This window comes from Dioscorea cayenensis, chromosome 5 (genome assembly GCF_009730915.1).
Source record: "Dioscorea cayenensis subsp. rotundata cultivar TDr96_F1 chromosome 5, TDr96_F1_v2_PseudoChromosome.rev07_lg8_w22 25.fasta, whole genome shotgun sequence".
NCBI lineage: Eukaryota > Viridiplantae > Streptophyta > Magnoliopsida > Dioscoreales > Dioscoreaceae > Dioscorea > Dioscorea cayenensis.
In genome coordinates, this window is record NC_052475.1 from 27,860,629 (window position 1) to 27,877,740 (window position 17,112).

A 17,112-nucleotide genomic window follows, 5' to 3' on the forward strand; every position below is an offset into this window, starting at 1 on the left:
TGGAGCCCACTGGCGGCATAGGGTGGCAGCAGCCACACGATGTTGTGAGGTGGGATGTGGTACTGGCTATGGTTGGAGAAGAGATGTGAGGACTCATGGGATCCACGCTTACATTAGATTAGTGCTGCTGCATGTGCACCTTGACGGTGTCCATACGTATGTGGTGTGCCACTGCACTGCGCCATATATGGCCCATCTATTGTGTTGGCTACTTGGCTGGCTAAACATCACATGCAGAACTTACTAGAGTTTGGATAAGGAATAGACTTAAAATTTTATTAATTAATTCTTCTTTTATTTCTCTCTATTTTTTTCTCTTCTCTATATCCCAAAGTATACAAAATGAGGGGATATTTATAGAGTTGAATGAATGGCCAGGATCGATTCGATCCGACGGTCCAAAATACCCTGGTTGGTGGAATAATAACAGTACCGGCGGCTGCTACAGTACCACATTCGCTGCTACAGTATTGCGGCTGATACATTAATCACTAGAAGTTGCTATAATAATGTCGGCTGCTACAGTGAAATTGCTACAGTATGCATCCATTAAAATATTTGTTTATAACAATTTAGTAAATGTTCATGTTTTTATGGAAATAATGATAGTATAAAAAGGAATTTAGCATCTTTATTATTTTGAAAGTTGTATATGTATATATAAGGAATGAGGTGGATACATTAATTTTTAAAATATAATTATTTTACATTTGGCACAAAATACTGTACATATTTATATATATGTAAAATTTATGCGAAATTTCCCCGTGTGATATTTTATATGTAAATATAAATTTTATGAGAATACAGGTTTAGTTTGAAAATTTTCTTTTTACGATATCAAAAAATAAAAAATTGCTTGAAAAATATAATAAACTATTTATAATTATTTCTATCAAACTTTGATTAGTTGATTTTCATAATCATAATTCCATTTTTTCTAACTACACCTTGAACCCAAGTAGAACCAAAAATTTTCATAACCCCGACCAAATACCAAAATAATCATAACCCAAATTTAACCTAGCCTCACACAAACTCGAACTTGGTTGTCCATGGGCGCAACCCTGCTAAAGCAACTACTGTTTTCCCTGTCAAAAAAGATGTAGAGAACTACAAACTAACGGTCTTCCTTCCATATCTTACCGCAGTTACAATTTAAACAAAACTCTGATTCCACCAGCAAAAACACTATGCTAAACAATGCTGGACACCCATATCAAGTACACAAAAGAAACACTAATAATAATAAATCTCTCTTGCCATGCACATCATTTCTTCTCCAACGGTGCACTGTGCACTTCAAGCTGAGAAAATTTTCCTCAATTTCTTTGTATTCCTCTGGCAGACAGGGCAAGTGTCACCATTATTCAGTAACCTGCATCAGCAATGACAAATTGAGCATTCAATTTCAACCTGCTAGACAGGATGTTTCAATAACAGCAGTGTTGAAATTGTCATAGTACCTATTTCCACAAGTGAAACATGTTGCACAATGGCCACAAGGGAGGAAGAAGCAGTCCTTCTGAGCATTACCACAGATCATACAAAGGCATTGGTGCTTTTCACTCTCACCATCTATCGGCAAGTATAATGCCGTGAGTTGGTCAGTTTCTTCATCATTGGAAACTGAATCATATGAAGAACCCAAGCTCTGATCATCAATGTCTTCACCTGCGAGCAGCGATGTTGTCTCTGTTACACCCTCTGCCACCTGTGGTGTACCTTCACCAGTAGAGTTCGATTGTAAGGTAACAACTATCTTGTAGACCATGAAAATGGATAGGGTCACCACGCCTGGATGTATGACAGTATGAGAAGTAAATAAATCCATCTGCTCAAGAAAATGGTTCAGGGATGTGTAAAGGATGATAGGAGATTACCTGAACAAATAAAATAACTACTCCAGCGTGGTCCGTATGACAGTCTCACGTACCACTCATTATTAGCATCATCCTTAGAGGCACAAGAAGGGTCTTAGATGAATTTACAGTAAAGAAAAGAACTCCTGAATGCTAGACAAATGCCACATTTACCACATACCCTAGACTAAACAAAATTCATCAACTTTACTTCAAGTTTAGAACTTTGACTTATAACATCATTTGTATTCTTGGCAAGACATCGTACAACAATTGACAATAAGCTTGAAGATAAATTGACAAACATAGACTACCGTTCATGTTGATATCAGGTTGCCAATGAATGAAGGCATGACGATTTGTGCACATGTTTAGACATTTTCATCAAAAGCTCTCACAAAGCACAATAATTGCACAAGCGGTGATTCACAGGACATTTCAACAGAGGCAGTGCAGGTCATAATGATGATGCTATGATAAGGAGGAGATTGGGGGTGAAAATTGGTAATTTGATTGGCAGAGCAACAAAAAGATGAGTTAGACAAATGGCTGGATCTGGGAAATGTAGTTGAATCATGCATACAACATAAATTAGCTGAAGTTGAGGTTTACCATCCCAGGGAAAAAGAAGATAAGTGCAAATGGTTAAATGCATGTGTCGGAGCACCTTAAGAGGCAATAAATAGATGTAGAGTGGAAGAGAAAATCAGCAAACTGACCATTGGATATGTTGGTAAGATCTTCATATGAAAAAAATCAAGAAGTAAAGAAATAATCTAAACCGATAACCTTGCTATCAAACAAGCAGGTAGCCACTGTTAAAAGCAATAGATGAAGAGAACAAAAGAAAAAATAGGATGGTGTAAAAACAAAGTCCCAATTAAAATTAGAAAGAGATTATGGTACTGGAAAAGAGAAAATTTCCATAGTAGACCAATTCACGAATGTACCACCAAGCCAAGGCAAATCTCATATAGTCTTATCTGTGGCAACCTTCAGTACACAACAATTGTAAAGGTTCTAGTAATTTCCACCCGCTTTAATTGCAATAATTATCAGGAAAATGTCAGAAATCAATTTACAGGCAAGATCTGCAGTTGTGTGCTAAGTTGCCTCTTTTATGACATAACATGTAAAAAGCAGAATTGTATGCTAAGCTTCCTCTTTTATGGCATGGCATGCTAAAATTGAGTTGCAGTTAAGCTTTTACCTGTGATGTGGTCAAGATTGCAGAGTTTTCCTGTAAAAAGAACAGCTTCCAATCACATTGTTTGTGGTGCAGTGAGCATTTAAAGTATGCACCTGATGTATTATAAAAAAGAGCCTGAATTCCAAAACGCAATTGCACCTGCATTGGATTAAGGTAGAGAGGTGAACCGAGTTGTCTACAAAAGCAAACCTAAAATATAAAGATATATGTGGAGAGATTATATGTTCGACATAAAAGGACATTTTATAGCAAAAATCAACGCCATGCCATTGAATACAAGTTTTTCCAGCTCAGTAAATATCATTTTGTTAACTCATAACTGTTGTACTCGATGGAATTCAAACCATTATCTAAGCATTATAGCTAATAATAAAACAGGTTGGAAACTTTTACCTCCATTTTGATCTGGTTTAGGTTAGCAACTGCTATGTAGTGATCAGAGGGTTCTACAATATCCTGGTGAACGATACCAGTTCCTGTAATACTCAAATGCAATATTTGTAACATTCTGAGCATATACAACTTGCAAATAGAATTCAAATTTAGAGTAAAGGTAACTCTCACCATCAATTAACTTCCAAAACAGTGTAACATTTGGATCTGATGGATCTTCAATCCATCGGCTAAGGCTTTCTCTGCCTGAAATACAACGAAGAAACATATGGATTTCAACCATCTAATTATGGTTATTGTAGCATACAGGAAAATTAGAAAAGGAACTAGAAGAACCTCATCAACTTTCTTCCAGAATTTGTAGCATAGAAAGTTCATAGACAAAGGAAAGTCACAATCAACAAGGATTTCATGAATAGATAGATCTAGTGTAGCCAAGCATAAAAAAATGGGTGGTGATGCCATGCCACTTGGACACATACAAATGGTTTTATACAAAAATCACTGGAAAATTGTCCAACAAAAAATAACTTTTAACTTTTATAATTATATAAGTTTTAATCCATTTGCATTATGCCCTTTGTGTTTCATTAATGCAATTTTTAGTTGAATATTTAGGAGCGGTCATTTTACCCTACTTCAAAACCTATATCTAATCTCATAAGTTTCTCGTGCAAACAGGATTTTCCTTCTTTTCATTCATTCTTATAATTTTACTCAAACAAGAACATCCTAAAACACAATAATTTGATGAATTTGAACAATTTTATGGGCTAAGGTTTGTAATTAGTCATTCAGAACATGATGATTCATAAAGAAGGGAACAGGGCCATATGAAGCTTATGATTAAGTATGAACAAATGCAGTTTGATCATGTGCAAGAGTGCAGCATAAATGTCTGTGTTAATGAGATAATAGATCCTCATAGTATGAATAAACATCGTGCAAGGAACAAGGAAAAGGCCTGTGCTTGCCTTGGGCGATCACTAAGATCAGAGGATAAAGGCCTTGTGGTGTGATACTGTAGGAGATGTTGATATGAGCACCCTGATTAAGATAATATACCCACGCCTGCAAGAAAAAATCAGATAAAAACAGCATTTATATAAACAATAGGCGAGACAAGATTACATATGAGAAAACATGAAAAAAAAATTAAAAAAAATCTCTAAATGTTTACCTTTTGAGCATTAGGAGGAACTGAGGAATCGTGGGATTCTGACCATGCGACATTGATGTCAAGCGGTGGAGGATCTGAAAATCCATAGAGCATCAGCTCATGCTTGGGTCCTGAAACAGCTTTCACCTGAACAGAGAGGGTAAAATCAGCGAAAGAACAAAAAAGGGCAGAAGCTCGCCAATGATCTAGGACATTAGCACGAACCTGGACATCCTGCACCAAGAACGAGTTAGATCGGAGAAGACGAGAGCTGTTAGGGCCCAGAACGAGGTCAAAAGAGCTAAAGAAGCCGAGTATCAATATCAACGACACTGCGGAGAAGATAAGTAGTTATAGACGGTAGGGAAGGATGAAGAAGGAGAGAGATGAGAGATACCGAAGAAGCACAAGATGATGAGGGAGACAAGACAGGAACAAGTATCATCACCGTCTCTACCATCTGAGAAGAAGACGTCAGCGACGGCCACGCGCAACCGATAGGGGATGCGAAGCTGAGGTGCTAGGTGGTTGTTGATGGCTTCTACTTGTTCCTCCATCCTGAGGGTTGGCCGGAGCGTCCTCGCCGATCTCGGTAGACATGGAGGATGTGAGGATGAAGGCGCATTGCTTTTCTGGGTTGGTTTACCGAGCAGTCAAGCGCGCTGAGACTGTTTGGTTGCTGAAGATGTCACTGTTTTGCTGTTTGAAATGTGTGGGAAAGTTCTTAATAAATGTTATTCATTTTTATGAGTTATTTTAAGAACCAACACAAGCTTTCGTGTGTGTGTGTGTATATATATATATATATTATGAAAATTGTGTTATGATGAATATTATAATAATAGATGCCTACTATAGCAATTCACGGCACTGTAGCAACGGCAATATTGTAGCAACATCCTAGATGTTATTGTATAGGCTGTTGTACTATAGCAGCCGGCATGTTTTTACTGTAGCAGCCGACATAATTATTACTATCCACCTACCATGATATTTTGAACTGTCAAATTAAATTAATCCTGACCATTCATTCCCCTTCATTTATGTATTTTGATATAAAAGAAGAAAGAAGGAGAAGAAAATGTGAATTATAATTAAGGGTATTTCGTATATTTTGGTTATTTCTTTCTAATATATTTATGGATATTTATATATGTTTATATTGAATATGAATTATTAGTTGCCTATTCAATACATTATCAACATGAATTTGCTTCTAATTTTGTTCTACGTTTTCATATGACTTTAATGTAATTTTAAGTCAAGTATTAAAATTTTTACTCTTCTTCTAATCATCTATTTTATTTTCTATATTTTGAATTTAATGGCAAATATCGTAAAAAAATCATGAACATGAGCAAACTTATTGAGGCTAATAACAATGAACCCAATGATAATAACAATGAGCCAAATGATAACAATGAGCACAATGAGCCTAATCAAAACAGAAAAGCTATTTTGGCCAAGTGTTTTTTTTGACAAAACACTTGTTTTCTTGTTTGTATATTCTGTTTTTTAATTTAATAAATTCACAATTTATCAATTTAAATAAAAAAAACTTATTTATTAGAGGCCTCTTTAAAAAAACAATTATATTATTTTATATAATCCAAATAAATACTTTGTGATTTTAGGAGCTTTTGTACAGAATTATTAGTTTTCTGAGGAAAAAACAGAATTATTAGTTTAGCAACTCTTCCGCTGAGCTGTGCTGTGTGAATAGTTTTATGTAAAAATTTAGATAAAAAAAAACTTTAAAAAAAAACTTTGAGTTTTATGATTGATACAATTACTCTCCTGTCACATTGTTTTTTTGGCCTCTTAGAACGTTCTAATTAAGGAAATTGCATTGAGATGACAGCATCATGGTTTTATTCATATTTATGGGAAAAGATTATTTTGAGAGAATTTATAAGAAATATATGTTGAGGTAATTTTGGAATTATTTTTCTTTTGCTTTTTAAACCTCCATTTAACAAGAGATTTGAGTGAAATGGCTTGCAGACTACTTTTTAAATTTTTACGGGCTATATGACAATTTATAACTTTTGGAATTCAAGGAAACGACCAAACCCTGTTCAACTAGGGATGCAAGTGGGGTGGGGCGGAGAATGGGATCCCCATCCCCATCCCCGCTTCCCACGAGACGAGGATTCCTCACCTTAAAATTCCCCCCCATTCGCTCCCTCGCAGGAATCCCTGTGGGATTGGGGAATCCCCACAAAGTCGAGGAGTCCCTAACACACCAAATTTTTTTCCTAATTACACATGTAACACATCATACATGAAATTAAAAAAATAATAATAAACAAAATATTCTTCAAAATAAATATTATTTAATATATGAGATAATCGATGGTATGAAGAACTAAAGGAGAACTGCGAAGTTGAGATTTCATAAGAAATGTTCTACTTACAAGTTGAGATTTCAATAAAGTTGATAAATTAATCAAATATCTTAATTTTAATATAACATATTTATCTATAATAGAAAATAAAAAAGTTTTGATTAAAATTTTTTAAAACAACTTTTCATATAATTATCTCCAAGTATTGCATTGGGATAATATCATAATACTAATTTTTATTAAAAATCTAAAATATTATTAATAAATACCAAAAATAAAATTTTTAAAACCCAAATATTTGGTTATTATAATATTATATCAACATTGAATTTTTTTAATAAATAAAATTAATAATATGAGTTATTTTTAATATATATAAAATATATTTAATTTAAAAATAAGGAAATCTTTCTCCCCATGGGGATTCCCGTGGGGTGGGGAATATATTCCTCGTCCCGGCCCTGTCCCGTGGGTCGAGGAAGGGTTTTCCCAATTCCCCGCCCCGCAGGGGGTTATTTCGGAGAATCTCCACCCCGTCGAGACGAGTTCCCGCGAGAACAGAGATTTCCCGCCCCACTTATATCCCTATGTTCAATGATATGCATGGTAAGAAAAAAAAAAACCAACAGTGCAATTAGAGGTGGGAAAAACAAGCTCATCAACGTTGATGCTTGCATAGATAAAAATACTAGACAATCCATTACATGATGAGAGGAAAACATTTGTATGGTAATAAGTTTCATTTCAGCACCTGAAGCATATAGTCATTAAAATAGCACAAAAACCCTCCAAAGCTTCTCACATCTAAAATGATTGGGCTTCTAGGCATGCCAAGATCATTCACAAACAGGCACATGCATGTCAGTCCCAAAAGATACATCACTGAGTTTTTCTTTGTGTTATGTAGTACACACGAGATCCCAGATGTACAACTTCCAACCCCGCATCGTGGCATCCGTCGAAGAAGTATTGCTCGTCCTTTCCAAGCCTCCGCTTCCAACTCATCAAAAATGCCGGTTGCTGAAGTTGTATGACCTTCCCTGCAGAACCTATGGGCTTAGACACAATGGACTTGGATCATGCACACTTAGGATGATCAGATTACCTGATGCATCTGCTAATTCTGAGGCAAAGGGGCTCCCAAGGAGTGCTTTTCCATCTTGTTGCTTGTAGCATTTAAGAAGGAAGATCAGCGTATTAATCAAATTTGGGTACTGCTTCACATCTACCGGCAACAAGAAAAATTCATGAGGTCAAGGCTCATGGGGACAAAGGGTATAACACGTGTGCAAGGGCAATGAACAAAAGAAACAGTCTCACATAATAAGATATCACTAGCAATGACTAAGTCCCAATCTACTTCATCACTTGGGAAAACATCACCCCACGAATCTGCAAAACAATTGAATCATGTTAACATATAATCAAGGGTAAAGGCAACAGCAAACGGTTCTTTTACGAACACTTCCAAATACCAAATATAACCATAACAATAAAAGTAATATCTCTCTTTCTACTTGTGATCTTTGAAGAAATTCTTACTTCATAACACCCTATTCCAAGGTGACAAACTCAAGGCACTTCTTTAGTAGAAAATACTGGCCCAGGAGATGACCTGATATCTTAACTCATTTATTTTCCTTCTTGGGTATGAATTAGGTAAGGAAGAAGTAATTTCTTATAAGATACCATGTTTAGCACTACTATGTGGGTCTAAAACTCTCAAGCATGCTAATCTTAAGAACACTACTTGACATGATCAAATTTTATAAACTCTTAGTATAAAATTCACCATTTACCTGCTTCAGTCCAGTTGCCAAAGCTGAAATGATTAAGAATAATTGCACAGAGAAATGTCTTTTTCTAAATTCTAACAACTTCATCTGTAATGCGAAAGTGCCTAATCATGAAGACAGCTTCTATTTATTTATCAAAGTGCAGATCTGAGGTAGAGCTAGACTTTTTTTGGGAATATAAACACTATTTTGAGCTGTTGAAACGGATAAGAATAATTGCACAAGGATATGTCTCATTCTAAATTTCCAACAACTCCAACCATTAGGGGAAAGTGTAAAGCGCTGATTTGAGGTCTAGATTTTTTTTTTTGGTTGGCAATATGAAGGGAAAATAAAAACTGTTTTGAGCTGCTTAAATAGATAAGAATAATTGCTAAGAGAAATGTCTTATTCTAAATTTCTAACTTCTTCATCAGTTCGGTGAAAGTGCCTAATCATGGAGACAACTTCTATTTATTTATTGAAGTGCTGATTTGAGGTAGCGCTAGATTTTTTTTTTTAACAATATAAAGGGAAAACAAACACTGTTTTGAACCAAATTATGATGTAGAAATTAAAAATATGAATCAATGACCTAAAATAATATGGGCAATGGAACATTAACAGATTATGAAAGGATATCATACGTCCAATGTGGGGAAGCACCTCTAGCTCATTGGCCCTGCAGTTATACGCTATATTTTCTTCTACTTCCTTGTCATCAAAATCAGAGGTAGTGATGTCAACTCCAAATGATTTCCTCAAGAAAATGGCCAAAGCTCCGGTTCCACTTTAGAGGAAAGTGTATCAATAACATTAAATTGCAAGCCAAATTAATTTATAGAAGATATGAATAACCACATGCAAAAACAATGCTAAAAGTATGACTAATTACTACAGCAGATATCATAAAATACATAGTATACAATATAACAAATCACTCTCATATAAGTATGTATATACATAAACCTCTCACAATTGCATGAAAAGGAATTCCCGCAAGGTGGCAATTTGCTTACATCCCATGGATGAGAAGTTATGGAATCGTTTTGCATCATAAGTTGCCACAAATCACAGATTAATGGATACGAAGACCAACTTTTATGGCTTGAAGTAGAATATGGTCTTCTCTCCAGAATTGATTTTTCCAGTTTCATACAAAATGAGCCCTAGTTAACTACTGCAAGCAACCTCTGTAAATTGCAGCAATGGATGCAGAGCATGCCACTATGCCAGAGATGGCTTCCACCCGAATGAGGGCTAATTATCACACAGGATACACAAACTCATGGCCCCCTATCTTGATTCTATAAATACTACTCCTGTATAGTCTACCGTCTATACTAGGATCACACTGAGAAGACATTACACATTAAATACTACAAATCAAAGACACCCGAGCATACATAAGAACATCCGTGGATAGGTGACTTACAAAAAATAGATTTATTTACCAATATAAATTCAGATGAAGCTTGAAAATAAACTCATGTTATCTGTAATAATTTGAAGTAACCCTAAAGCTCGAATTTTTATAAGCACCTACCTTCCCAATTCCAAAATTCTTCGCCCTATTAAAAGAGATTTATGTTGAACCAACCAGTCACAAAATGCAAATGTTCCAGGCCAAAGTAGATTAGCATTTAGATGATGAAACGAGAATTCACGAATCTTCAAATCCTGCACCATAAGAAAACACAATCCATGACTGCCTTTTTTTGGGAAAGGAATCCAAGCACCTCCATGAATAAGCATGAAAAAGAAACAGAAGCAAAAGGAGGAATAGTTCGTTACCATTCCAGGGAAAGTATGGATTCTCTCAACAAAGGTCTGCTCAGAAGGGGATTGGCAGCCGTCAGCTTCATCGGCGACCGCGAACTCACACTTAGCAACCCATGAACAAGGAAGAGAAAAGGGGAAATGCGAAAATGATAATGGAAACAGTACCTTGTTCGTCGTGGTCTTCTGCTTCTTGGAAGAGTGAAGAGGGCGAGAAGAGCGCAGCCTCCATTACCAATCGTGGTCGCCTCCTATCCTAAGAAAGGTTGCTTCAAGAAAATCGCTTTTGGAAACAGTAGTGTAATTTATAATGTGAAGTTTTTCTTATTTATAAATAGCGAACAAGTACTAAAAAAAAAAAAAATTGTTAAAAAAAACAATAAATATAATAGTGCACCAGTTATGACTTAACAAGCCCTAGGGATTTGTTATGGAAGACAGGCTACACATAAGACCAAGGTTGTCAGACCCGGTCCAGATATTGACCCGGTTAAGGCCAGGGGTCAGGGGTCAATGGGTTCGACCGGATCGAACCGGGGTCAATAATAAAATATAAAAAAATATTATAATAATTAATAATGAACAAATATAATATTAAAACTATAATTATAATATAAAAAATTACTCAAATTTGATATTTAAATTGATAAATGACCTTATATGCACTGTTGTTTTCTAATTATGTCATTTATTTTTAAATTTTTTTAAACATTTACAAATTTAATATATTAATATATAATTATTGAACTTCTCTCGGTGTTTTTTATTTATTTGTTTGTTTATTGGTTGATTTTGTCAGAATAGATTAGAAATTTAATTTACTAATTCTTATCTTTTATATGGATAATGCATGTTATTAATAAATTATGTAATTTACCCAATTTCAATTGAGATTTTATTTTGTTATAAATTTTCTTATATTTTTATTTAGTTAGAATATTTTATTTTTATATTTTATAATAAAATTACACTCATTTATTGTTTTATTTTTTTAATAAATTAAATTTTAGAAAGTATTTAGTATTTACATAACATATTAATAAATTTTATTTTTAAATGCTAATTTTTTTGTTGGTATATTTATGATATATATATATATATATTTTTGTAATTCCATTTATTGATTATAAATTAAAAAATAATATTAATAAATATCCATGATTTTGTAGTTTCTAATGAGAAAATAATAATAAATTATTAAATATTGTAAAAAAAACTTTAATATTGTGACCCGATTGACCCGGCCGGGTCAACCGGTTCCTGGTTGAACCTCCTGGGTCACCGGGTTAACACCGGGTTTTTCATACCCGGTTCAATGGGGTATACCCGGGCTGGCCACATGGCCGGTTCCCGGGTTTTCCAGTTGAACCGGCCGGGCCGGTCCGGGTCTGACAACATTGCATAAGACAATTAGAACGTATGCCCAAAGGGCTAGAATGATATATCATGAATCATAACCTAACAATAGTAAATTTTACCTATCTTGCTATCCTCGAGGGTGGAGAATATGAGCTTTACCACATAGAACTTAGTGAATAGTGATAAATAATATTATTATAGTATTTCTATAGTATCAGCATAGTTTTACATAATAATACGGCACAAGAGATTTGATTTTGCACCACTCACTCACCATTCAATCTTATTTCCTCTTGATTTTCTAATTCTTTTTTTTTAAAAAAGGAAGAACTTTTCCTTTTAAAAAAAATTATAAATTTTTTTTTTAAATTTTTTATTTTTAAATAAAATTAAAAAAATTAACCATTGAGCTAGCACTGTTAGGCACTTTCTATATTCATAAAAAAAGACGCTTATTGCTTATTATTCAAAAAAAAAAAACTTTTATAATTTATTACTATTTATTAAACATATTTTTTTAAACTACATTTATTTTGGGAAAATATATTATTATCATTATTAATTTTAATAATAATAATAATAATAATATATTTTCAAAATAAATTCCGTTAACATCTAGGTGTTGGCATAGATTTAATTTGACAAGGTATTTTTATGAATAAATTTATTTTGAAATCATTTGATAATTAAAAAAAAAATTATACCCAAAAGAACCTTTGCTTTGGTTTTTTTTAATGGATAAATTATGTTCAAACATTTCCTAATTCCTACTACAGTATAACAAAACCATAAATGAATTCGATTTTTTTTTTTTTTAATAACTGATGTTATTTCAACTAGGAGTTAGAATATCATTTTCGCTATTTCATTTAATCGGTGTTTAAAAATGAAATTTATCTTTCTTTTATTATTGTACAGATTTGAACAAAGGAAGGTTCTCATGTAATGTTCTCCAATGTGAACAATTCCTGCTTTGAATCCAGCCCCAAGTCAACGATGTATTATGTTCAGGTTATACACATAAACGACTCCCCCACAAAATCCCTTGATTTATAATGGTCAAACATATATACTTATTTTGTTCTACAATATATGCATAAAATAAAAATTAATGATCAGAGTACCTGATATATTTTTTTCTGCGGATGAACAATTCTTCTAAAATTACCTACATGTGATGTGACAAGTATGAGGATTCAAAGTGATAATATATAATAATGAGTTGTTTCCGCAAGAGTGATTGTTAATCAGTAAATTCACTAATATTTATTTGTTGACAAGCACCCCTTGATTTGAATTTGATGAAGATTTTGTAGACTGAATATTCAAACTAAATATGTTCCTGGTTCCCAAGTCAAATTGAACTCCATTTCGGTTCAAAGCTTTGCAAAATCAGCACCTGGACTTGTAAACCATATATTATTGGACATACATAAATATATAGGCAAATATTTTTTTGCAGAATTAAACATCCTATCAAGTTTGGAATCATGTTCATCAGTGCATACATGCTGTGGAAATCAACTAAGAAACATAGAGGTAAATCTCGCAATTCTATTTCTTTTATCTGAACTGCAAATGAAATTACTCCTGTTGATCTCTTACCATTGGAATTTTTTATTTTAATTTTTTGCATTTATTTTAGAGGCAAGAAAGATGTTGAAAGAGGCAGTAATGTTAGGAAAGGCAAGCAATCCACATGCAATTTTGCTTGAAAATGATGTGACAGATGCAGAAGGCTTTGGATTGCCAAGTTTTAGTTTTGACATCATTGCTGCAGCAACAAACAACTTTCATGAAAACAATAAGCTTGGAGAAGGAGGATATGGTCCAGTTTTTAAGGTAATTCTTCATTCATTAATTAGAAGATAATTGAAATTGGATAAGATGCAACAAGTTATTCATGTTTTTTATATGTTTTGGTTAATTTGATTTGTTTAGGGAAAGCTTTCAAATGGACAAGAAATAGCAGTGAAGAGATTGTCCAAACAATCTATGCAAGGATTAGATGAGTTTATGAATGAAGTTTTCATCATATCCAAAATCCAACACAGGAATTTGGTCAGGCTTCTTGGTTGCTGTATTGATGGGGAAGAGAAACTATTGATTTATGAGTTCTTGACCAATAAGAGTCTTGATGCTTTTCTTTTTGGTAGGATTACATACATATCCATATAATAAATGTTCAAATATTTAGTATCTTGTGAGCAACTTCAAATTCAATTACCCTTTTGTTTTGGGGGGTTTATTTTGTTAGATTTTTTTTTAAATACAATAATTACATTAGTTTGAGTTTTACATGCACTGTATATTATTGATTGCAAAATTTAATTTAATTTTCTTTTTACTCTGATTATTTTGGCAGATTCAACAAAATGCGCTCAGCTTGACTGGAGAAAACGTTATAACATTATCATCGGTATTGCTCGAGGATTAGTATATCTCCATCGTGATTCAAGGTTGAAAATTATTCACCGAGATATGAAGGCAAGCAACATTCTATTAGATGAGCAGTTCAATCCCAAAATCTCAGACTTTGGAATGGCACAAATTATTGGTGAAGATCAAAATTTAGAGAAAACAACCAGAGTTGTGGGAACAATGTAAGTGAAATATATGATTTTTTATATAATTTTTTAACTATTTAATAAATAGGTTTAAGGTGAAAACCTTTTTTAGCATACAATATCTTTGTGTTTGTTTTGATTGAAAATTTATTTTGATGTTTTTTTAAATGACAATAAAATTTCTCATTTTTTAATAAAAATCTTTTTTTTTTAATTTTTGTTGTAAATTCAAATACCAAATCACATGTTTTTTAAGGACTACATGCTATAGTAAATATAACATTTCATATATCAGTAGTTTTTCATACACAAAGATATTCACATCTCTTCCTGTATTTATATTCTTCCTGGCATATGAAAGCATGGATATACATACAAATGTCATGTGCACTAATTTATCTACAAAACACCCCTGAAGTTATATTTTGTATGTACTTCAAAAGGAAATAAGGATCAATATTTATTCATATAAATAAATAAATAAATAAATAAGGATCAATATCACCATTTAGTTATATAGTTTATCTAACAAGGATAATAATAGCATTATTTAAAAATTTTTGGAGAACCTTGTGGCAAATATAATTTGAAAGCTTACATTTATAGAACAGATGATTGAATTTGTATATTCATATTTATAGTTATTTAAATCATTTGATATGTGAGAATTATCTCTATTAGAATTTTTATTAGTATTGACCATGAAATCAAAATAAAGAATGAATTATAAAACTTTTTCTTTCTATTAGGTCAACAAATAAGAAAAATTGGAATAAGCTTTTCAAGATGAGAAATCAAAGGTTGATGAATATTGTTGACAAATAAAAAAATACTTTGTCCATTACTTGAAAACTTTTCTCTTTTAATCAACATAAAACTTTATAAATCATCATTGATACTTTACAACAATCTTTTTTCTTAAAAAAAGAAAAAAGAAAATAAAACTTATTCATTGTTTATGTGATACAGTGGTTACATGGCTCCCGAGTACATGGTAGAAGGCCAATATTCAGAAAAAACTGATGTTTTTAGTTTTGGAGTTTTGCTCTTAGAAATCATGAGCGGACAAAGAAATAAATTCAACAAAGATAGAGGCGACGATAAAAATCTTTTGGGAACGGTAATTATAATGACATGTTTAGTCTTCTTACTTGTTTGATACATTTTAACAATTTTTTTTTTGCAATTAAATCTCATAATTATTAATGCAGATATATCATTAATTTTATGTTTTAGGTTTGGAGATTGTGGGTAGAAAATGAAGTATTAGAGGTAATCGATCCATCATTGGGTGAATCTTGGCCTCCTTCAGATGTGTTGAAATGTATTAAAGTGGGACTCTTATGTGTGCAAGAATTTCCAGAAGATAGGCCTACCATGGCTGCTGTGATTTCAATGTTGAGCACTAAAGATGATATTGACTTTCCCAGTCCCAAAAGATCTGCCCTTTTCAGGCATACTCAGTCTTCATTATACACTGAAGAAACAAGTATCAATGCTTTAACCTTGACGAAATTACAATGTAGATGATCTTCATCTCATCATCTACTGCTACTTGTACATGTATAGTACTTGCGACCATGCATACACTAAAATGTGTTGTTTTTATCCTAACTGATTGGTCTAAATGGTAGAAGTTTGGATCAATGAGATGAACGGTTTTACATTTTATTTTATTTTTTTAAGTGAAAAATACTTGCCGTCAAATGTCTTATATCTTTATTAATAGAGCTTCCCGGCCCGTCAATAGATCTATATTGTACTTTTCTCTTTTTTTTTTGTTATGCTCATGTTTTTTTTAATACAATGCAGTTTATTCAATTTTTTTTTTAAATATTGTATTACAAAATTAGGATCAAAATTCAAATAATTAAAGTTTATGTACCATCAACCAATTAGTCAATTGGCACCAAAACTTGTTAAGAATAAATAGGGTTGGTGTACTAAATTATCACACAAGATCAATTCGGAGGTATGTTTCCACTGTCCTTAGAGAGATTTGCGTACTCTACCACAAAGATCTTATAAGAGGGTTTTATGCGGTTTCTCCTAGGATACAACCGAAGATAATGATTTAGGAAAAATGTGATTTTTTAAAACCTCACTACTATAGAAGGAAAAATTGGAAGACCAAGTTGTTTTAATGCAAATAACTTTTATATTATCAAATGACTTAAATTAACCAATATTATAACCTTTCCAAAAACTCTTTTGAAGAATTATAATTTTTTTCTTGATAAAATCATTAACCCTCAAATGATACATGTGAAATATCATATTTTTTAGGTCTACTAGTATCATTGAAAAGTCACAATACTATTTCAAACATATTAATTAATTTAATCACTCAATAAATATTTTTGAAAAATTACATCTTTTGAACTATATTTATTTAATATTAACAATCTATATAACATTTCTCTTGTAAGTTATTTGCATCCTTACTAAGAAGAAAGATTCGAACTTCAGCTTACATATAATGAGAGTACAAGCATGCTAAAGTAGTAAAAAAAAATAAGTATAACTTCATGTCTAGCACACTCATGACATGACTTGTTTATATTTCATTAAAAAAAATATAATAATAATAATAACAATAATCTGGGAAAATAAAATTTGAGGTTTAATATATAGGATTACTAGACTCATCTGCTACTTAA

At 32.6% G+C, this 17,112-nt stretch overlaps 3 protein-coding genes across 4 annotated transcripts; 1 reads left to right on the forward strand and 2 right to left on the reverse strand.

Annotated features, from left to right (window-relative positions):
* Positions 1 to 1,114: 1,114 nt before the first annotated feature.
* On the reverse strand, positions 1,115 to 5,370 carry LOC120260336 (E3 ubiquitin-protein ligase APD2-like). 2 transcript variants are annotated; one of them, XM_039267779.1, is made up of 10 exons: positions 5,073 to 5,370; positions 4,850 to 4,956; positions 4,646 to 4,771; positions 4,440 to 4,536; positions 3,637 to 3,711; positions 3,466 to 3,548; positions 3,073 to 3,210; positions 1,884 to 1,956; positions 1,467 to 1,797; positions 1,115 to 1,378 (listed from the first exon to the last, which is right to left on the reverse strand). In XM_039267779.1, exons 1-10 carry the CDS (start codon positions 5,179 to 5,181, stop codon positions 1,303 to 1,305), a joined length of 1,215 nt encoding a protein of 404 aa, XP_039123713.1. In that variant the 5' UTR covers positions 5,182 to 5,370; the 3' UTR covers positions 1,115 to 1,302. The 2 variants fall into 2 exon arrangements, with proteins under 2 accessions (XP_039123713.1, XP_039123712.1); XM_039267778.1 differs by having other exon boundaries at positions 5,022 to 5,369.
* Positions 5,371 to 7,613: 2,243 nt separating this feature from the next.
* On the reverse strand, positions 7,614 to 10,816 carry LOC120262452 (EEF1A lysine methyltransferase 3). The gene is made up of 7 exons (XM_039270558.1): positions 10,695 to 10,816; positions 10,542 to 10,606; positions 10,294 to 10,427; positions 9,395 to 9,537; positions 8,293 to 8,364; positions 8,078 to 8,197; positions 7,614 to 8,012 (listed from the first exon to the last, which is right to left on the reverse strand). The coding sequence occupies exons 1-7, from the start codon at positions 10,756 to 10,758 to the stop codon at positions 7,852 to 7,854; spliced, it is 759 nt and encodes a 252-aa protein (XP_039126492.1). The 5' UTR covers positions 10,759 to 10,816; the 3' UTR covers positions 7,614 to 7,851.
* A 2,540-nt stretch (positions 10,817 to 13,356) lies between these two features.
* Positions 13,357 to 16,060, forward strand: LOC120262286 (receptor-like serine/threonine-protein kinase SD1-7). The gene is made up of 6 exons (XM_039270379.1): positions 13,357 to 13,424; positions 13,531 to 13,727; positions 13,827 to 14,037; positions 14,251 to 14,488; positions 15,422 to 15,572; positions 15,689 to 16,060. Exons 1-6 carry the CDS (start codon positions 13,376 to 13,378, stop codon positions 15,980 to 15,982), a joined length of 1,140 nt encoding a protein of 379 aa, XP_039126313.1. The 5' UTR covers positions 13,357 to 13,375; the 3' UTR covers positions 15,983 to 16,060.
* Positions 16,061 to 17,112: the final 1,052 nt, after the last annotated feature.